Here is a 20,487-nt window from a genome sequence, read left to right as displayed (position 1 = left end):
TTTAACCCATTTATTTTTGTTTTATACTCCACAGAAGCATCTTCTCTTTTGCAAACACTGTTTTAACTCAAAGGCTCTAAATAAAATTATTTAAAAAATACCACTCTAAATACTAATACTATTAAGATCTTTTAAAGATGAACTCGCACTTTCTATATACAAAACTTAATTTCTAACTTCACCGTATTGATTATAGCATCTGGAAAACACTTATACAAAAAATAACTATATTACCATACTGAGATACAACTTTCTGCAATCTGTTCTAAGTTCATATCATACTAATAAACTTGCAAGTATTCTTAAGTATTCTTTATATAGATTTTTAGAAATATTTGAAATAGGATGCATATTGTCATGATGCCTTTGATTCATCTGTTGAAACCATTGCCCTGACTCCACTCTCCTAATACACCTGAGTACCTAATGAAAAAATCTCAGTTGCTTACTCAGAACTTCCACTACATTTCAAAAGTGCCATATTATTATTTTGTTTTTTAAAGTTTCTTTTCAAGTTAAAGGGAGTTAGTAAAGCTGTTGCCTCTTCCTTCTCCCTGATGAATCTGTATGAAGAGAAAACGTTCCTGAGTATTCACCTAAATGAAGACTGATGAATTACCTAATACCACTGACATGGGAGCAGATACAAGGCTGATTCTTTACCTTGCAGAAAGCTGGTTATTATAGCTGAAGGAATTAGATGTATTTTCTTGTCCTTTGATCATTCTTTCATGCATGCTATGGGAGAAGAGAGTGTTCTCTGCATCGCTGCATCAGTGCTGCTACAGTTCCTTCTATTAAGGCGAGCGGAGAAAGAGTGAGAAGTCTTGAACAGTGTTTTGTGTTTCCTATAGACTTCATGGATAAGAATATAAAACTGGACAGGAAAGGGACTTGCTGTAGGTCTAGAACAAAAACTGTGCTCACAGATGGACAAGATAGTGAAATCTCCTGAAGGCTTTGAAAAGGACAGACAGATTCACATCAAGATATTCAGGATGATTTAGAATACAGCTGTACAAAACTAACTTACAGACAGGCTCAAGATCATTCCTTTCTGCTGCTAGGGGCCATTCCCTAGATGTGTACTTCTTTGAAAAAACCCCTATTTTTCACTTCCAAAAACAGCAGAGGAACACTGTAGAAAGTTGAACATTTTATAATAACACAGAATAGAATTAGCATTTGTCTAATCAAGGAAAGGACTTCTAGTGCCATTTGAAACATTCTGCCTTCCCTGGGAAGGAGTAACAGTTGTACTCACGATTATACATTGCAAATTTAAAATCCTTTTCCATTTAATTTGAGATCATTTCTAAAAACATCCAGTTCATTGCCAGAGTTACCATTCCCTTTTCCTATGACTTAAGAAAAGTGTTATTAGTTTCTGTTAGTGCCAGTAAACAATACCAGAAAGAGTGATTTTAAGAACTGAGATACTGTTTTCTCATTAGATGCCAAGGTGACTGCCACTATGTCAATCCCAGAATTTGTGATTTAACAAAAAAGCCCAGAAACAAAATACCACACGCTGGAGGTCTCACTTCCACTACTAGAAAGTTAAGTTTGCATTTGATGCAGTTTGTACCTGTGAGATATCCAATTATAGAAGGGAGAGTAAACAAGTTATTTTGTTTTTACTGCGCAATGAGCAACATACAGGGACATTTAGAGAAGTCTCCTGCAGCACTGTTGATACCTTTTTGCTGAAATACTTGTCAGTAAAATAACTATCTCAATGAATAAATGCAAGAAGCATTAAATGCCAAAATCAGTTACTTTCATAGTTTGGAATTGTCATCTTTTTATTATTTCAAAGGTTAAATGCAGTAATATGGTAAATAGGTGAAAGCAATGACAAATAAACCAGGATGACACTGTGATTATTTCAGTGTGCTGAAGCACTTCCCGGATGAAAAGAGGCTGAGAGAGCTGGGGTTCCTCAGCCTAGAGATGAGAAAGCTCTGGGGAGACCTCCCTGAGGCTTTCCAGTACCTAAAAACTACCTACAGGAAAGCTGGAGAACGACTTATCAGAGTGTAGTTATAAGACAATGGGTAATGACTTTAAACTAAAAGATATAGGTTTTTTGAAGAAATTCTTTACTCAGAGAGTAGTGAGGCAGTGGCATAGGCTGCCCAGAGAATCTGTGGATGCCCCATCCCTGGAAGTGCTCAAGGCCAGGTTGGAGGGGGCCCTGGGCAGCCTAATCCAGTGAGTGGATGGACTTTACGATCTCTTCCAACCTAACCCAAATAAGAATTCTATGAATGCATTCTTTTTAATTTCCATTAGTCAGTGTTTAAATTGTGAATCAGTGTGCTACACGAAATCTTTTTTGTAACAGAACAGCTTGACCAACAGTGAGGCCTCGTGGCCAAGAAGGTCAACAGCATTAAGAAGAATGTAGCCAGCATGTAGAGGGGGGTGATCCTCCCCCTCTACTCCGCGCTGGTGAGGTCACCCCTGGAGTACTGTGTCCAGTTTTGGGCTTCTCAGCCCAAGAAAGATAGGGAGCTACTGGAAGAGAGTCCAGTGGAGTGCCACAGAGATGAGTGGCCTGGAGCATCTCCCTTACGAGGAAAGGCTGAGAGACCTGGGACTCTTCAGTCTGGAGAAGACTAAGGGGGGATCTTATCAATATGTGTAAATACCTAAGGTGTAGAAGTCAAGTGGATGGGGACAGGCTGTTTTTGGTGATGCCTAGTGACTGGACAAGGGACAACAGGCACAAACTGGAACACAGGAAACTCCAAATGAACATGAAGAAAAACATCTTTCCTGTGAGGGTGACAGAGCACTGGAACAGGCTGACCAGAGAGGTTGTGGAGACTCCTTCTCTGGATAGCCAGAGCTCATGTGGATGCTCTCCTGTGTAACCTACTCCAGGGAACCTGCTTTAGCAGAGAGGTTGGACTCAAACCTTTACAATTTTGTGATTCTGTCTCTGAAAGTCAGTAAAGCAAACAAAATCATAACTGAAGCAACTGAAACAGCTGCAGGTACTAGGGAAAAAAAGATACACCCTTGTAGAAGAGACTATATACTCAGAATTCATCCTTTCAGACTGAAAATAAAGAAAATCGTAGGATTAATATGTGACTTGGAAATGCTGCATATTGTAATAAATGTAGCAACAACTGGCAATTCAAGTCAGAACATTAAATACGACTGCTTGAATCCATTAATTATGTACATTTCATTCAAGGACATAGTGCTGAAAGACTAGAGATCAAGAGGATATTTGGCAATCTTATTTAATTCTAAGAAAACTACCTCACCAATTCATATCCTGAGATGGGAACTAAGGAAGGAAAATGGTTCTGCCTCTCTTTAACGTGGGGAGACAAACGAAAAACAAAATACATATACGGGAAAAGAACCAGCAAACAGGCTCAGAGCAACAATATACCTATTTACAGAAGCACCATCTATAAGAGCCTACCTCAGCCTATGTTGTACGAAGTATTAGAAAAAGTAATTGCTCAGTGAATTTTTCTCTTCTATTACACTTCTTTATCCCAAGCCTATTGTAATTCTCCCCCCTAAAATAGAAAGTCTTTCCGAAGAGAATGATGGCTGACTGTTTTCATGCCTGGGAATTCAACCTTACATACATTTATCCAAACACAATCAGAACAAACAGTCATTACATTTACTTGGTGCGACTTCTACACACATTCATTTAGGAGGATGGTCAAATGCAGTATTGTTTTTCTGTGTCTGTGGTTGTTTATAAAATGGGCTTTTCATTATTATTATTTTTTTTTTAAATAAAGCCGGAATTTTATGACTTGAGAGGATAAGACTGGTGAAAATCAACACAATTACTTTTTAAGAGACAAATGCCCATAAAACCTGTCAGAGAATGAAGGTACCTCAGTGATGTCTATGTACAGTTACTATATGCTAATTAAAACAATTTTAGATCCACCGCATTACTTTCCTCTTGCAGTGAACGGCACTCAAAGTTTGCATATTCAGCATTATCTTTCCCTTCAACTTTGCAAACAACAGCACAACCTTGTTCTTAGTATGTTTGATTCTACTTAAATAGAAATTAGAAATAAAAAACTAGTGGAGGACATTCAGTAAGCTATTACTGTTATCATTTTCCTAAGTTTGCACTACACAAATGAAAGCATACAAGTGAGAAAAACTAACCTTGAAACAACAATGAACTGAAGGGTAAGAATAGTCATGGAAGAACGTTGCTTGAGAACAAGATCCTAATGCTAAACCAAAAACTTTACTGTGTCCTAAATTCTGCTCAAAGACTACATATTTCAGAGCACAGAACACAGAAGCATGGTACTTCCTATTACATGAGAGAAAGACATTGATTCTTACATCTCATTAAGGTTGACAGATCAGTTAAGAACTGATTCTTATTTGCAGATGTGAACTGATTGTTACCACAAAAAAATAATGACAGCTTTTTCCTAAAATTTAGCCAATGGAATCTTTATATTTTACCTCCAGACAAACAAGGTGACTTTTATTTTAAATAAATGTTCTTCAGGTTTAAGTGGTAAACATATTTCAGGAGTGAGATTCTAATGCAGATAAAATGTTATTAACTCAAACTGCTCATCTGCAAGAAGCATTATTGCAAACTACATACTCAGTTGTTTGTTTGTTTTTTAAGAAGAAGAGTTTTTAACATTTTGCTACTTCTCGTTCCAGTTAACATTTGGCTTGCAACATCTCTGTTACAGGTGATTGAACATAAAGATTTAAACACACATACATATTTTCTAGCAGTCGTGATAAAGTGGGATTTGGATTTTTGGGGGATAAATTTAAAACTAAACTTTATTTGCTGCATGGAATTTTCATGACCTTCATTGTGTGTTATTGATCTTACCCAGTTGACCTGGTCTTTCAGAAACGACCACAATGATCTCCATAGCTACCCTGTTCATTACTAGGTTTTTACCTCTTTTTGATCTTCCATTAGAACCTAAACCACAGACATCAAAGAACTAATACACAGTGTAACCAATGCACCAATACACAGAGTAAGCCATTTCAGAAATGTGCCAGCCATTCTGACACTAAGTGGCTGCTCAGAAGTCAACTATCGTATTTACTGGATCATATTTACTTAGCCCCATGTCAGGGAGGCTGCCTCTAACTTTTAAGAGGGTGAAAAGGATTGATGAAATGGCCCCTAAATCCCTGGCTAGGGACAAAACCTATTAAGAGACTGTCATCTTCCACTTAACAGCTTCTTCAAAATGGCAATACACAACACATGTTCAGCTGCAGATTTTGCAATCAATTACAATGTGATGATGCTTAAGGAACAAAGATGAGGGAGGACCTTAGAGATTTACCACAAAACCATGTTTAATTCTCACATTAAACACAGTGACAGTGTAAGACCTTAAATACCACCACTATATATTTTCAGCACTGCCTGGTGATCACTTATGAAGTATATTGCTCATATTGAGAATTTTTAGTACATTTCAAGACCAGTTATCAATAAAATTCAGTTAAGAATCTTTAACAGTAAGACTGTATAGATAAGACCCAAGAGGGTACCTTGTTGAAGAGAGCCTAGATCTTAGTTTGGCATTTCACAATGCTAATGTGAAAAATACTAACAGATGGTCTACCCAAAATGTCCTTCAAATTCTGTAATTACACCTAAAGGAACATTACAATAGTTATACCAATGAGTGGTAACTAACAATAACTGTTTTTAAAGAAAATTTCAATTCTCAGAATGTTAAGCATCCCATGCAATCCAGTTACAAAATCCTCAATTTTGAGATCTTCAGTCAAATGGAAATAGATGATTCATTCAAGGCAAAAATAAATGTAATCAGACGTATTTCAACTGTAAAACAAAGTAAGTAGGAAATAGCCTAAAAGGTCATGGAAATATTAAGTGTACTGCACAGACTATGCGACAAGCAGTAATAAGCCAAAATACCACATCCTGCCAAGCAAAGGGAAGGAGTAATTAAGAAATCAGAAATTAAGCACTGATCCTAGAACATTTATAGAATTATTTCTGAAAGATTACTAACAAAATCTTTTCCATGAACAGCAAACAAAAGTCCTGCTGCACTCATCCATCCAAAACCCTGTAATATAGTTTATTTAGTATGATACTTTCAAATACAGTACATCTGTAATCAAAGTGTGGAACATGTCAAATTGACCACGTCGACCACTAATAATTGCTTGTATGCTTCTAAGTTTTATATTATAGGATCAGTACAAATTTCTAAAGGAGTTTTAAAAGCCTTAAAACAAATTTATGCAATAAGCCCTACTAAATGTACCATACTGTAGGTCTCCTCAACAAGGACTACAGCTTATTCAACAAAATATGCTATTTTAATACCCCTGCTATGGTTAAGAATAGGGTAGCTACATTTTTTTTTCTGCCTTTTTTTTTTTTTTTTTAAACATGCTTTTACTAGTGTGCAATACTTACACAGCAAAGCATAACAGCATTTCTTGCCCCCATCCTCAATCACCACCTTCCTTTTCTACGTCACGCAGTGTGAATGGCTATATAGAAGATTTACTTCATTTAGAATCAAAACATCACATTTTTTCAATTTTATTTAGTTTTACTACAAATTTGAGGAAAATGCATGAATAAGATTGGGAATTTTCCTATGAAGAGGTGCTTTTGATGAACATTGTCTTGGCTGATACGTGGATCTTCAGGAAAAATACATTTTTTCACAAGTACGCAGTGCTGCAAAATAACCTGAGCTTTAATCCGCTTCAAAACTGAGGAAATAAAATTAAATTTAATTTTTGAACTTCATCCTCTGTTCTTTGTGACCCACATCAACCAGAGCCTTCTCTAACAAAAACGCTGGTGCTACCACAAATGGATGGACCTACAGTAAGAGTTAGTGTTGCTGAACGCCAACAGGTGCCTTAAGCAAAGGAAGAAATATTCAGATACCATCATGCAGGTTTACTGAACTCACCTGACACAGATGTAAAACCATTCTCTAGAAGCAGAGATGCATGCACAAAAGTAAGAACACGATTGCAAGTAAAATCTTCAAAATGAAGAAAGCATCCTGGTAAAAATAAAAAGCAAAATTCCCAGGTTCCTCACCTCTCGCTTTGCAAGCAGCACATTAGGAACAATATGAGGCAGGCAGCGTCCCAACATTAGCATGACACTTTTCTCACTGTCTGCAATTCGAGATACCTAGAAAATAGAGTATATTTACATATTTTTAACTGAAGTAAAGGAATAGAAAAACATCCTTTTTGATTGGTTACTCATAGTAACTTGTACGTTTGGGCTTGGCAGCTGGTGGGCTAACTTCAAAAGCATGAATCCACTTGTTGAAACTCAAAATTTTCCAGTAATTACATAGCTATAACTAGGTAGCATATTTTAGCTAGAATCCTTTTTCCTTAATTTTCATGCCCATAAACTGCCCTTTCCGTGTACCTTGGTAAGCGTTGACACAAAACAATTGATGGTTTAACTACTGCTATCATACAGAAGGAATCTTCTAGTTTATGCCAACTGGGAAACATACCTCTGATCCCAAACGACTATCTGCTGACATTCGACAGAAAGACAGTAGTGCTTGATGGAAAGCTGGTGACAATTTCCTGAAATATCATCAAAAAGGGAGGGTGAGGGAAAGTATGGATCAGAAAGGTAATGACTTTCACTCTGGTTCAGCCAGCTAGATAAAATGACATTCAACAGCATTTGTTTTCAGTTTTCAGTGAAGCATGCAGTAGAATATTCACAATTACCTTTCACTTCTATGATTTCCAGTTTGTAACTAGAAAACAATAGATGCCCTAATTAAGAAGTTACTTTCAGTTCCTAAAAATGTAATGTCTTTCAGATTGCTTCACAGACAAAAATAGAAAAGGAAGAAGAAAAAGAAGACGTAAAGAAAAGGAAGTTTCAGCAATACAAGAGGAAGCATACTCTTTTGCAAACTGAAGGAAAAAATACTGCAAGCAACCAGCAGTTTTTGCTCAATGCTCCAATTTTGTACACTGGATAAAAAAGTTTGAGTAGTCCATCACTTAGAAGCTTCAGCATTAAATCCAGACTAAACTGCCAATCTAGAATCTAAAACGTTGGGTTCAGATGGATAGTGAAAGCCTGACTTAAGTTGCTGTTTCATCCCCGATGTTTATTTCTAGAAGTACCACCTTGTGGATATGCACTGAACCAGCAAACACAGTCCAACTACTCAAAGCCTCAAGTACAAACACAAAACTCAGATAAGAGTCTCAGAACTAGTTTGTCCAAAGAGAATAATTTGGCAGAAATGACCTCAGAAGACCCTGACTGATCATTATGTAGTACAGGCAACTGTTGGCAGCAGCATCCTATGCCTTTATCTTCTGTATTTAGAGACTAATCTAACTGCTTCATCCACCATGCTTCAAGAGAGAAGGAGCATTTGTCCTCCAGGCAGAGGGCAATTTCTTTCTTTTGTGGAAAATACACCTTTTAATACTTCAACTCTTAAAAGTGCTATTTTGAGAGCTTAAGTGAAGAAAAGCCTACATATATGTGATTGTACATGTATGGACATATATATTTTTATTCAATAGGTTGAAAAGTTACATTATCCACGGGAAATATATACAAATCTTTTCTAACCAAAGAAAGAAAAACACAAAACACCAACATCAAAAATCTAATTTCTTGCTTAAAACAGTCTAATCTAAACCAGAAGGATTTAGATAAATATACAGAATAGTCTTCCTCTTCTCTTTAAGTTTTAATGAAGTCAGTTTATTTTAATTCAAATCAGCTTGATTTTGTAAAAGAGTTCACTTAAGAAAAATAAGAGATCCAGATGGTAGTGAGCTGTAAAGGACCTTGGTTTAATAATATGCTAGCCCTTACTGCATAAAGGCATTACTGAATGCCATATTTGCAGATGCAATTCCAGCCTTTAATTACACTGGGAGAACTGGAGCAAGCGTTGCAAAGCAGTACTGTAATATCAACAGAATCAAAGCCAACATCTGTCTTGGCTGTTCATTTTAATTTTACCTTTGCACTCCACAGAATGTCAAATTCTTATCTACCTGAAACCTTAATTAAATACTCAAATTGGGACAAAGTTCTATCCTCATTTTGCAGAGGAAAAAAAGACCAAGTGTGACAGCATTTCCCTTGAATTTCCCTAGGGGTTAATTAACAGCAAGCTCTGGGCAGCATAGGCTTTATAAGTTCTACTACCTATGTTTACATTCTAGAAAGCTTCTTTATGAAATTTAATAAAGCCTGTCCTCACAGAAACAGTGACAAACTCAGGCCTCTTTCACCAAGTCAATAGAAAGCCTTTTCAAGGACCAGCAGATGCCAGTAACGAAGTGTAAATATAAGAAAGCATGATGAAGACAAAATGCAAGCACTACTCTTTTCCCTACGTAACTAGGAGAAAGGAGACAATTTACTGAAAAATTGACTGCTACATGAAGAAAACACCTTGTATTTGGTTCAAATTACCAAACACCTAAAACGAGTTGAATAAATATATGCAATGGAGTCTATTTAAACTTCTGCTAGTGCTTTCTGCTGCAATCTGTTACACAAGGCACTTCTCCAAGGATCCCCAGGTCCTCATTTTTGGGCATGTACACACACCTGTTCCTGTTACAGTCACATCAAGCAGGCTCACTTGCTCTCCCATCATCTTTTCCCATCTGGTTAAGATTTATGCCAAGAATCCATCCTCTAGCTACAGTAGTAACAGTCTTGTCTTTGAGAACCAAGTCCTAGCTTTTAATGCAGTTTTTTAACAACTCTTGAATAAACTGCAGTAATTGTTCTCTACAAATGGCTGCCTTAGATTGAATAAAATATATATGCAGTACATGAGTATCTTGAGATCTGTGGGAGAAGCAGCATTGATTAAGAAACAGTATAATTCTTTCATGCAGTCAGCTAAGAGATATGAATCTATAAAACACTATCAAGGATTGTTTCCTTTGATCCTTCCCTGACATGTAAAATAGGAAATTCAGTACCAAAATAGCTACGTATTACACACAAGTCACTTATTTGTGCACCAAATGCTGTGTCAGTGCATCTCTGAAATTAATGGACTCCATGTAAACTGAAGGTTTTATTCAGGGTAGTTGTTTCTCTAAAAAAAAAAAAAAAAAAAAAAAAAAAAAATGCTGCAGCAGCCATACATCATTGCACATGGGTTTTAAAGGCCTGTGAGCCAGCAAAATAAATTATCTATTCTAGAAACCTGTCATATATTCCTCTGGAATTCCTTCCTTATTCATAGATCTCATCCTATTTTAATACTCATCCTCTACTATCTCCAAACCACCAACCTACTATTTGTGTTCTTAATTCCTCCCAGCAGTCCCAATTACACTGAACAAAAAGAAACTTGTAAGAAGGCACAGACGAAGGCAAGCATGCAAATTTACAGTCATAAATGTATGACAGGTACAAATTTTGATTATTACACAGCCTCAGTGTTCAGCTAGAATATGAAAGAAATATAAAAATACATTAAACAAATCCTGAAAGTTTAAATGGAACCACTGAAAAAACTCAGATAAGTCCCACCTGAGTTTTACTTTCTTACTAAGCACTAATCATTCAATTAGAACAGATGAAATTAGTAGTAACGCTAACATACTGTACTCAGAAATCAAATATCTTTCCTGCTGCTCCATTCTAAAAAAACCTGCCTTCATCTCCCAGGATTAATATGAGAACTTACAAGACACATAGGATTTGTGAGCAAAGTTAATTATTAGCAAGGGTAGTTACTCTTTTTTCTTTCTTTTTTGGAGGGAGGTGAGCAGGGAAAGTAATTTTCAGCTTCTATTCATTTTTCTGTCTGTGCAGAATACCACACACGTCCATTTCTTCTTTGTATTACTTTCCTATGCATGCCCTCAGTTGTACACACTTTACTATCTCTGCAGCCTGCTCAACTCCTAGTAGTACACTGTTGTTTGTCTTTTACTTATTCAATAAGTTACTTCCCTTCTTCACTATAATGCTTAAAAATCCTGCATATATTTCAGAGACTTCCCCAGCAGCATTCAAACGCACAGACTCATAGTTTCCAATTAATAACATGAATACTTTATTTAATTAAAAAGAATCATAGTCACCTAATGAAGACAAGCCTCAAATTCAAACATCAAAAAACAATAGAGAATATCAGTAGATACTATTTCTGGTTTTTTTTTTTAAAAAAAAAAAAAAAAAACAAAAAAAAAAAAACCTAAAGTTTTTCAGTGCCCTAGGAGAATAACTACTAAACCTGCATTTCCAGATGGAAAAACTAAAGTCTTTCCAACCACTCTCCAAGTGGAATAGATTTCATTACAAAACTAAATTGTAATGGAGAACACAAACAACCTGTTTTCTCATTCATCACTTTAATTTTGGCTTTTCATTTTTGACACAAAGATTATGGCAAGATTTAGAAACATGTAGGAGGTGAAAAGAAGCACTTACAGTTGATGCTAAAAATTGTCCTCCCTAAAAATCAGTAGGAACACTATGTGAAAGTATCATCAGTGTTCAATAAAGGCATGCTAAGCCTTTCATTCATATTCAAAACAAAAATGATTTAAGCCTGTTGCTGGGCTTTGTTAGAAAAATTACACATTTCTTAATTTTTAAAGCATTTTATTTTAAAACTAATCGCTCACCTATTCGGTTTATCAAAGTGCACTGCAGTTTTAGCTGATGGAGCACAAGAGGACACTTTCTCTGCGTCTTTACAGGGGACAGAATTTAGCGTATCATCTTTTGAAGTCCTTGTATCATGTTCAGCTGATGAAGAAAGGCTTTTTTCCTCAGTGTCTGCATGTTTACTGTCATTCTCAGAGCTCTTGATATCCAAGTACCGTCCATTGTCCTCTGAGACTGTGTGAGGCACTTGCTCTAAGGAAGGATGGGGAGCTACACCATAAACTGTAGACACGGCAAAGTTTTCATTCTTGAGGAAATCTATTTCACTGAAAAAGTTAAAACCAAGAATGAATGTTTTTGTTACTTTCCTGACAAGGTTGCCGGAATCACAAAACAAGGACAGAAATAAGGACAACACACTGAACAGTTCTTTCTTCAAATCCAGTACGTTCAAAGTCTCTATCAAGTTTTTCAGATGAGCACCAGTTTACCAGAGGTCTTCAGTCAACAATTAGTAGAAGGAAAAATGCTGCATTCAGAACAAGTGATTCAGAGCTATAAATAAGTGACAAGAGCTAGTGTTATAATGTTTCTGGCTGAACTCTTAGTACTGAAACATACTGTCCACAGAGAGACACCCATCTGGGGTACAAAACTCAAAACACTACGAAAAGAATTAGTACAAAGCATCCCACTTAGTTTTGAAATGGTAAGAGTACAAGTCGTTAAAGTCATTGAAAAATTGTCTAACTTGTTCTAACATTCATTCTCCTAAGAAGAATGGAATCTTACAGCTTACAGAATCACGTTTTGAACAACCTTTTAAAGGCTTTTTATCGTCGTTGTTCAAGATCTTGTCATTTCTATTACAGAAAGAAAAACGATATTAAAATAAATTATTTAAAATACAACCTTAAACAGCATTGCAACCTCTCCACAGTGCAGTACTGCAGAGTTAAATATAGCTGACTGAGGAGCAAAATCTACACAAAACACATCAGAACTGATGCTATTTTCAGTTAAGTAAATAAAGAAGTTGCACTGAGGGAACAAAGCTAATTCCAAAATTAAACAATGTCAGTAATCAAAAGATAAATACTCAGTTTAAAGTCTCTTGGTTTTTTTCCCCCCAAATCAAATACCACATACTAAAAGGAAAGATTGCACTGCTCCAAAGAACTCCTAGCAGTTTTATAGGTAAAAACTGTGTTTTGATACATGTGTCAGAAAAACACTGAGAAGTTATTCTGACATTTATTAGCAGTTAAGCAGATGGATAAATACATACCTCTCAAGTCTTTGGATTTGTTCCATCAAAGACCATTTCTCATTGTTTAAAACACTAATTTGATCTTCTAATTTCTGCACTATCAAACATTGCTAAATACAAGATAGAGACAAAAGAGGTTAGTACAATGAAGTAATGATGCAAACAGTTGAAATTTCTTTCGTGCAGCCTCTTACTTCTATTGATTGTGGTGTTGTTTCAAATACCGGAACTGTCCCAAGTATAGGGGTGGCAGCCTCCAACTCATCATCATCTACACCAACTGATACATCCACCACATCTCTTGTGGTAACATGATGGTTTCCAAAGTCCCGATAGAGTTGTAAAAGGTCAGGAGGTTTTGGAATGTTCAATCCCACATCATCCCACAATTCAAAATCCTTCAAAGCAATAAGAGAAAACAAACCACACAATAGACTTATTTCTAGCACTGTTTTTCTTCCTTGTTTAACTTAGGTCTGCATTCAAAGAAGAGCAAAATAATCATGTCAAAGCTGCACTGCAGTAATAAGAGCTCATTTCATAACCTAAAGCAGTCTCACCCTAAAGACAGTTCTAAGCAGTGTATTAAAAAAGAGAACCTTCCAAAACACACAGCTCACAATTTTTTTTGTGCTCTAGGATACAAATACTTCAATCAATCAATCAAACGTAGAGAATCAAACGTATAATTGATCAAATTCTAACAGAAGCCAGTAAACGTGGTAGAAGACTTCCTACTGATAGGGCTATCACTTTGTTCCCTTCTCACTTACATGTACAATCTTCCAAAAGGAGACAGTCAAATAGCTCTGAAGACAACTGATAGACAGGGTGTGTATTTTCAGCAAAATCTGGACATAAGTGTATTCAGTGTACACTGATGAATACAATAATACAACCTTCCATCTCAAACTGTTACAACTCGACCTTGTTTTTTTCACTGACATGTAACTTAACTATCCTACAAGATTATTTCACACTTATATACACAAATAAGCACGTACACTGATGAGGAGGAGTTGTGATGCTCTCTTAAAAGGAGTTAAATCTCAAATAGATTCATGCTTTTATTTTTTTACTTCAAGAATGTTGACAATTTTTTTCTAGTCTGGTTATGTATAAATTTAATATTAAATACATACAAAAGCAATGTCCTCCTGCTACAAAGAAGGTTAATGATATTCTAGATTGCATTACGCCAAGTGCAGTCAGACCAAGGGAGGTGACCTCTCCCCTCTGTTCAGGGTTTGTAAGACCATATCTGGAGTGCTGTGTCCAGTTCTGGGCTCCCCAGTACAAGAGACACGGACACTGAAGAAAGTAATGGGAAGGAGCTATGAAAATGGTGAAGGGACAGGGACTAGAACATCTCTCCTGTGAGGAGCAGCCAAGAAAGCTGGGACTGTTCAGCCCAGAGAAAAGTGGCTCGGGGGAAATCTCATCAATGTATATAAATACCCTAAGGAAGGGTGCAAGGAACATGCAGACAGGTTCCTTTCAATGGTGCCCAGCAACAGGACAAGAAGCAATGGGCACAAACTGGAATGTCAGGAAACACTCATTTACTGTGAGAGTGACCAAGCACTGCCACAGGTTGGAAGTTGTGGAGTCTCCTCCTTGGAGAGGTGAGAGCTGTCTGGACATGGACTTGTACAACCTGCTTTCGATGCCACTGCTTGAGCAAGAGCTGGACCTGACGAATTGCAGAGGTGCTGTCCAACCTCAACATTCTAGAATTTTATGACATTGTTTGGAAACTGCCTTTCTAAATACATAAGCTGAATAGTAAAATACAATTAGAGATAGTTATCATTACCTTCTTTTGCTTCCTTTATAGAAAGCAGAGACTCTTGTCTCCTTCCTACAGACTTGGAGAATGTACTTCACAAACAGCTGTTTCCAAGCCATGCTTTTTATATGAAAACGCTAACATTTAACTCTTAGAATACTCATTTAAGCTCACTTGAGCTTACAGAAAGATCTGAATGTGGAAAATTCATGTGTAATAAAAAAAGAAAATCTTACCTGATCATGGTTTTCATCTGAAAATGTTATTGATGTAAGCTTGTAACTATTCTTCAATAAAAATTCATTAACTAGGAAGTTTAGAGCTCTTTTCTCAAGAGGTCTGATTGGCTCCTGGAAAAAAAGAAAACAATACACTGCATCTTTGATTCATCTTGCTGTAAGCCACTGAAGCATATCTGCATTAAGGCCCATGCAAAGCTCAGTTTTCACCAGCCACCTACCTGAATTTCAGGACTTGATTTATAATTTTTTCGTTCCTGCAAAGGAACTTCATTTTCTGGGGAGGAAAAAAAAAAAAAAAACAGTAACTAAATTTTATTCTTTCAACCAGGATGAGCTCAGCTACTTCTACATTGTTCAAAGTAGAGGCTTAAGAAAAGGTTTGTGTACACCACCTGCAGCCTGAGTCAGGTTGGCTCGGAGGGCCTGTATGGTCTCCTTGGCTTTCCGTAGTTCAAACTCCAGGACTGGACAGGGATTTGGATTAAACACACACAGGCATCCAACCAAGGCAAGGGAAACAAAAAATAAAATATAAAAAGCAAGGATGGGTATGAAAAAAAATATACAGTTTGTATTCAACAGAAAGCATGCAGTCTTCATGGAACTTATGAACACATGCAGCAGAGTTGGTCTGAAAGCAAACTGGTGAATGTTTTCCATCGGTTCATTGGGATTAATTAACTAAGCCAAAATTTCAAGCTGTCTGACAAGGACTCGCTGTAGGCTGTTTTGTTTTTATTTGGCTGCTTGTTTTTAACTCTGCATTACTGGAAAAAGTTTGTTATTTCTTCTTCTTCACGTATGGTCAGCTGGTACTGTCAAAATTTTAATTTCTAAGGGGCAGGGGACAAAGATCAGATCTAAATAATGCACATACATGTTGGTGGCAGTGTTAGCTGTCACCATGTAGCAAAACTAAAACCCTAATGTGAATGCACCGTCCCACTGAGACTACTGATTTCTTTTTTTATTTGAAAAAGAATTTATATATTGAAATTACTGAAATATTTATACATTGAAAAATATTATTTTTAGTGGCAGAATTTGAAGCTTGCCTCATTTTCTTACTCAAATGAATCTCTTTTTAAAACCTTTTTTTTCCTTTTACTTCATGTTTTCAGGAATACCCTAGAAGTAATTAAGACTTAAATGTTGAATACATCTAAGAGATGCAAATAAAAAAAAGCAAAATCTGCAGCTCCCTCAGTGCATACAGAGAAGCCTGCAAGAAAAATGTCTTTGCTCCATTATCCTTAAATATTCCAGTGAGTCTTGGGGATAAAACATTTTTAGCCATCTAGCGTAAGTTTTAGAGATTTCAAACCACAAAATTCTAGGTGACACTTCCACCTGCTTTCAGCCCTATCACTGTTGTGAGTTTCTCACGTCCTGTTACTCTCTCTGAAAGAGCCAGGAGTGCTTTGCTTGCACTTGAATTTCACACATTTTAATTTTAAGCCACATGTATGTACTGTGGTGTCAAATTTTAACATTTTGTACCTTGCAAAAGATACAGTAAGTGTCTTAATAGCTACTGTAAAGAATGAGCTTTGTAATGAACTAGTTGAGAGAAGCATAAAGCAGTTTCCACACCAAAATGTCTGCATGACTGAAGTGAATGCCTAACATTTACTTAATTTTGACTCCAAAGCAAAGCTAAAAATACTGTAGTTGCTTTTAATACGAATATATTAATAAGACTTTTAATCATTGCCTGGAAACAATTTAATGTGGCATTTTTAAATATTTGCAAAGGACAGCACAGTGCAGAAGTACTGAATTGACTCATCTGTAAGGAATGCTGCTGAAGACTACAAAAACTGGTTTCCTTTTTGGAACACGTGATTAAGAACTTTCTGATCAATAGCATGCATGGAAAAAAAGATTCACTCAGTTTGCATTTTTCCATAAAAACTGAAGGAGTAACTACAGTACACCACATTTGCTACATGAAAGGAACTTGTTTGATGCACAGAATTTTACTGCAGCGATGTTAAAAGCACAACTGAGGATATGATGAATAAAATATGCGAAATCTCTAGTATTCAGCAATGCTGATCTGCAAATACTTCTGTGCAACAAAGTTAGAAAATGCTCTTGTAGTGAAGCATCTGATCGTTTTATGGCTTCCTTGCATTCACAGTTAAGATTCTAAGTTGAAAGCTGCTTGTTTTTCAGTTTTTGCAAATTACAGTAAATTCAAATTGACTAATTTTTTTCTGATGGAAATGACTCTTAACATTTTATTCTCTGAAAATATTATCAATGACCAGAACAGTTGCAGATCAGGAGTGCCCTGCACTAGAATGATAGAAATTTAAAACAACAACAAAAAAGTTAGAAAACCAACATAAACTAGAAAACTAGAAAAACTCAGGTATCTCATCAAGGAAAATAGGAATAAAACATGACTGAAGGTATAGAAAGCCAAAAAAAATCATGTCAGACAAACCCATGTCAGACGGCAAGAATTACTTTTTTAGTAAACTCTGATGGTGCTGAAAATTCTGAGAAGCCATTAGGACTTCACCCAGTCAACCTTTTAAGAAGATTACTCTGCTGCATGTTTCTCTGTATACAGTGGAAGATTCTGAACGTACCATATTTGTGAAGAACTCACTTCACAGCCTGTCATAACAGCCACAGTAATGCTGCTACAAACAGTAAGCTCACAATTGTACCTCGTTTCTTGCCTTAGGAATGTCAACATTGTAACTGTCACTATACAAACCATAGTGCATCTGGAAGACACAAATTTAGCTTTTATTTGAAGAAGTTTGTTCCTAGGTTTTAGTCAATTTTTCCAAATATTTACAATGCAATTTTAATAGAGTTTTGTATTATAATTAGAAGCTCTTTATTTCAGAAACTATACGGAAATGCACTGTTTTGCCAAAATACACAGAGATGTTTAACTCAAGGCGTACACCAATGAAACCAACATGGAAATCCCCATTTGTTAATGACCTGACTTCCTTTGTAACCATTTCCCAACCACTGGCTTTTAAAAGAAATCACCTGGTCTCTCTCTCTCCCTCCCCTCCTTCTCCTAATGTTTACCTACCTTAGAAAGTTTAACCTTTCAATAACATTGATAAAGTCAGCTGAATATTAACTTAATGCTTGACTGAATTCATACCACATATAATACATTAGTGAATGGAGCTAAACTGTCTAAGCATGACATACAGAAGAGTTTTTTGACACACAGCTAGGAAAGTAAAGAATTAAGCTAACTCTCTATAGGAAGGCACAGAGCAGTACTTAGGAGCTATATAGTTGTGTTATCTTGCAACAAGAAGAGTGCATTCTGAATTTCAGGGACTCTCTTGCTTTTTCTCTTTTAAAGAACTCAAATCATTACACCTACCATCTGCGGGGGAAAAAAATTTACTTAGCCTTATTTAAAAGACTTGAGTCTTTCAAGAAGGCAACTAAGGATTAGAACAATTCAGCACTTCTGTTTTTAGGCAGCTACTCAAGCACACCTTAAAAAAGAAGTGCATAGATGAAATGGGAAGCTCATCTGCACAGCTTACAAATTTTAAAATAAGGCTTTTTCAAGGATCTCTTCCTATTCATCCACATTTTTTAATGACTTCAGAATTTGCTGAACCATAGATCAAGAAGTTAATTATAAGGAGCAACTTGTGGTTTGGGATACTGAACAATGAGATGCACACGAACAGCGCTTTTGTTGCTCAAAGGCAAATAAGTCGAAAAGTAAACGTTTTCAGCATGTATTTCTACTTACATGACAATAATTAATTTTATTATCACCAAAAGAACAGTATCATATTTCTAAAACGAGCAGATTCTCAGAACAGTAGATGACAGTGATAGGTTGGCAATGCTAAATATTTTAAAATACGGAGAGTTTTTAGGTCACAAACATACCTGCACAGTCAATTTAAGACGTGGCAGAAGATTCAGTTCTTAGATTGAATGTCAGATGACCTATTTACACTGAATACTGCAGGTATATGACTTCAAGTAGGTTTTCCATTCTCATGAAAACAAGTATTTGGAGAAGGTTCCCTAAGCCTCATAAATCCTTCAGTACTGACCTTATCTTAGTACCAACTGGTTCAGCACTTAATAGTCTTACAGAAGAAGTTGTTTCATCCAGTGCATTGTAAGCACCAATGATGCTTTTCTGTTGTTGTTGCTGTTGTTAAAACTTTGAGGATTATGAATTTTTTTTATCCAGTTTGTTACACGGCGCTTTACATCCATAGTAAGATCCAGCAGATGTCAGGTAGATGAGGAAGAAAATAGATATTTTCTACTACAATTAGTTCTGTGATGTTTATCCGCATCCTGACTGGCTTCTGTGAATTATATCTGTTCAGACATGCTGATGACAGTATTACAAATGAGAGTCACTAAACTTCCTTTGATCAGATTTCCCAAATGACAAGTTCATGCCAACTCTTCAAAACACTTTCGCTTCAAGGCTTTTTAATGTCAGATGGAATGAGCTGGACCAACACAACTGAAATACTGAAATCTACTTCAAACAATAATCCTTGTATTTATTTCCAACATTTTTTGGACTGCCAAAAGGAGAAACCTGGCAGCCAACCCTAACACCATCCATAAAAGCAAAACTGGAAACATGATGGCTTTGGACGGTCCATACAGACATTTTTTTCATCTGGCTTTTCTAATGTAAAAAAAAAATATTTGTAACTGGATACACAATAACTTCATTTTAATAGTACTTCTGACTCAGGATTCATTACTGACTGATATGCATTCATTTTTTTATCCTTCATTTGACATTTGCTAGGAAATGGATAATAGAAATAATGGATTCTGTCCAAATGGTTAAAAAAAAAAAAACAACCCAAAGATAATAATGTGAGGAACGTATTTTAAAAAAAGAAACTATTCTAATCTAACTCTGAGAATTATCAAAAGAATATGTGACTATCAGATTGCAGCCTGCAGCTCTTGCAATAGATTACAGCTTTAATGCCTACTCATTGATTCTCTCTGCTGAGAAAAAAAACGTACGGTAAGAAGCAAGGTAGACTTACATTTGAAAGCACATCTGCAGGTAAGGTTGACTTTGAAAGTAGAAGCTAATAGCCAGTTTTTGTTCAAAGAAGGAACTGCGCATATAAAGGCTTTGCAATCTCTACTGAAATGTTTTTTGTGTGCATATTGAAGACTTGCATTTTCCTGAATGGACTTCCATGAGACAGCTTACTGCTTGGATAAACGGTCTGATGCAGAATTGGTGCAAGATATTTTAAGCAATTACAACTGAACTAGAAATGTGATGTTTTGGAAAACTTACAACTTTACAAGCAACCAGAAATCCTATCTAGTCTTGCTTTGATTCTTACATCACTTCCAGCAACTCATGGAAAAACGTCTCTAAAGATCACAAGCATGTAATTTAAATATTCTGACAAATAATTTACTTATCTATTACATGACGACAGTCAATTACTATACTGTAGTCTTCCAAAATCTTTGTTCTAGGAAACGATTTATTATACTTAGTATTTAATTTTAGGATGCA

At 36.1% G+C, this 20,487-nt stretch overlaps 1 protein-coding gene across 1 annotated transcript in view; it reads right to left on the bottom strand.

Moving 5' to 3' along the window:
- Positions 1–20,487, bottom strand: part of RELCH (RAB11 binding and LisH domain, coiled-coil and HEAT repeat containing) — a gene marked incomplete at both ends in the record, with an annotated part of 69,849 nt that overhangs the window by 31,684 nt on the left and 17,678 nt on the right. Inside the window, 8 exon segments of the mRNA XM_079533227.1 lie at positions 7,100–7,195; positions 7,536–7,611; positions 11,671–11,979; positions 12,942–13,033; positions 13,118–13,321; positions 14,949–15,062; positions 15,173–15,228; positions 15,347–15,418. Of these exon segments, the coding sequence (XP_079389353.1) occupies positions 7,100–7,195; positions 7,536–7,611; positions 11,671–11,979; positions 12,942–13,033; positions 13,118–13,321; positions 14,949–15,062; positions 15,173–15,228; positions 15,347–15,418 (1,019 nt within the window).

Source organism: Tetrao urogallus (assembly GCF_951394365.1).
Source record: "Tetrao urogallus genome assembly, chromosome: 3".
NCBI lineage: Eukaryota > Metazoa > Chordata > Aves > Galliformes > Phasianidae > Tetrao > Tetrao urogallus.
The sequence above is the reverse complement of the archived record's forward strand: the minus strand, read 5'-3'. Positions and strand labels throughout refer to the sequence as shown.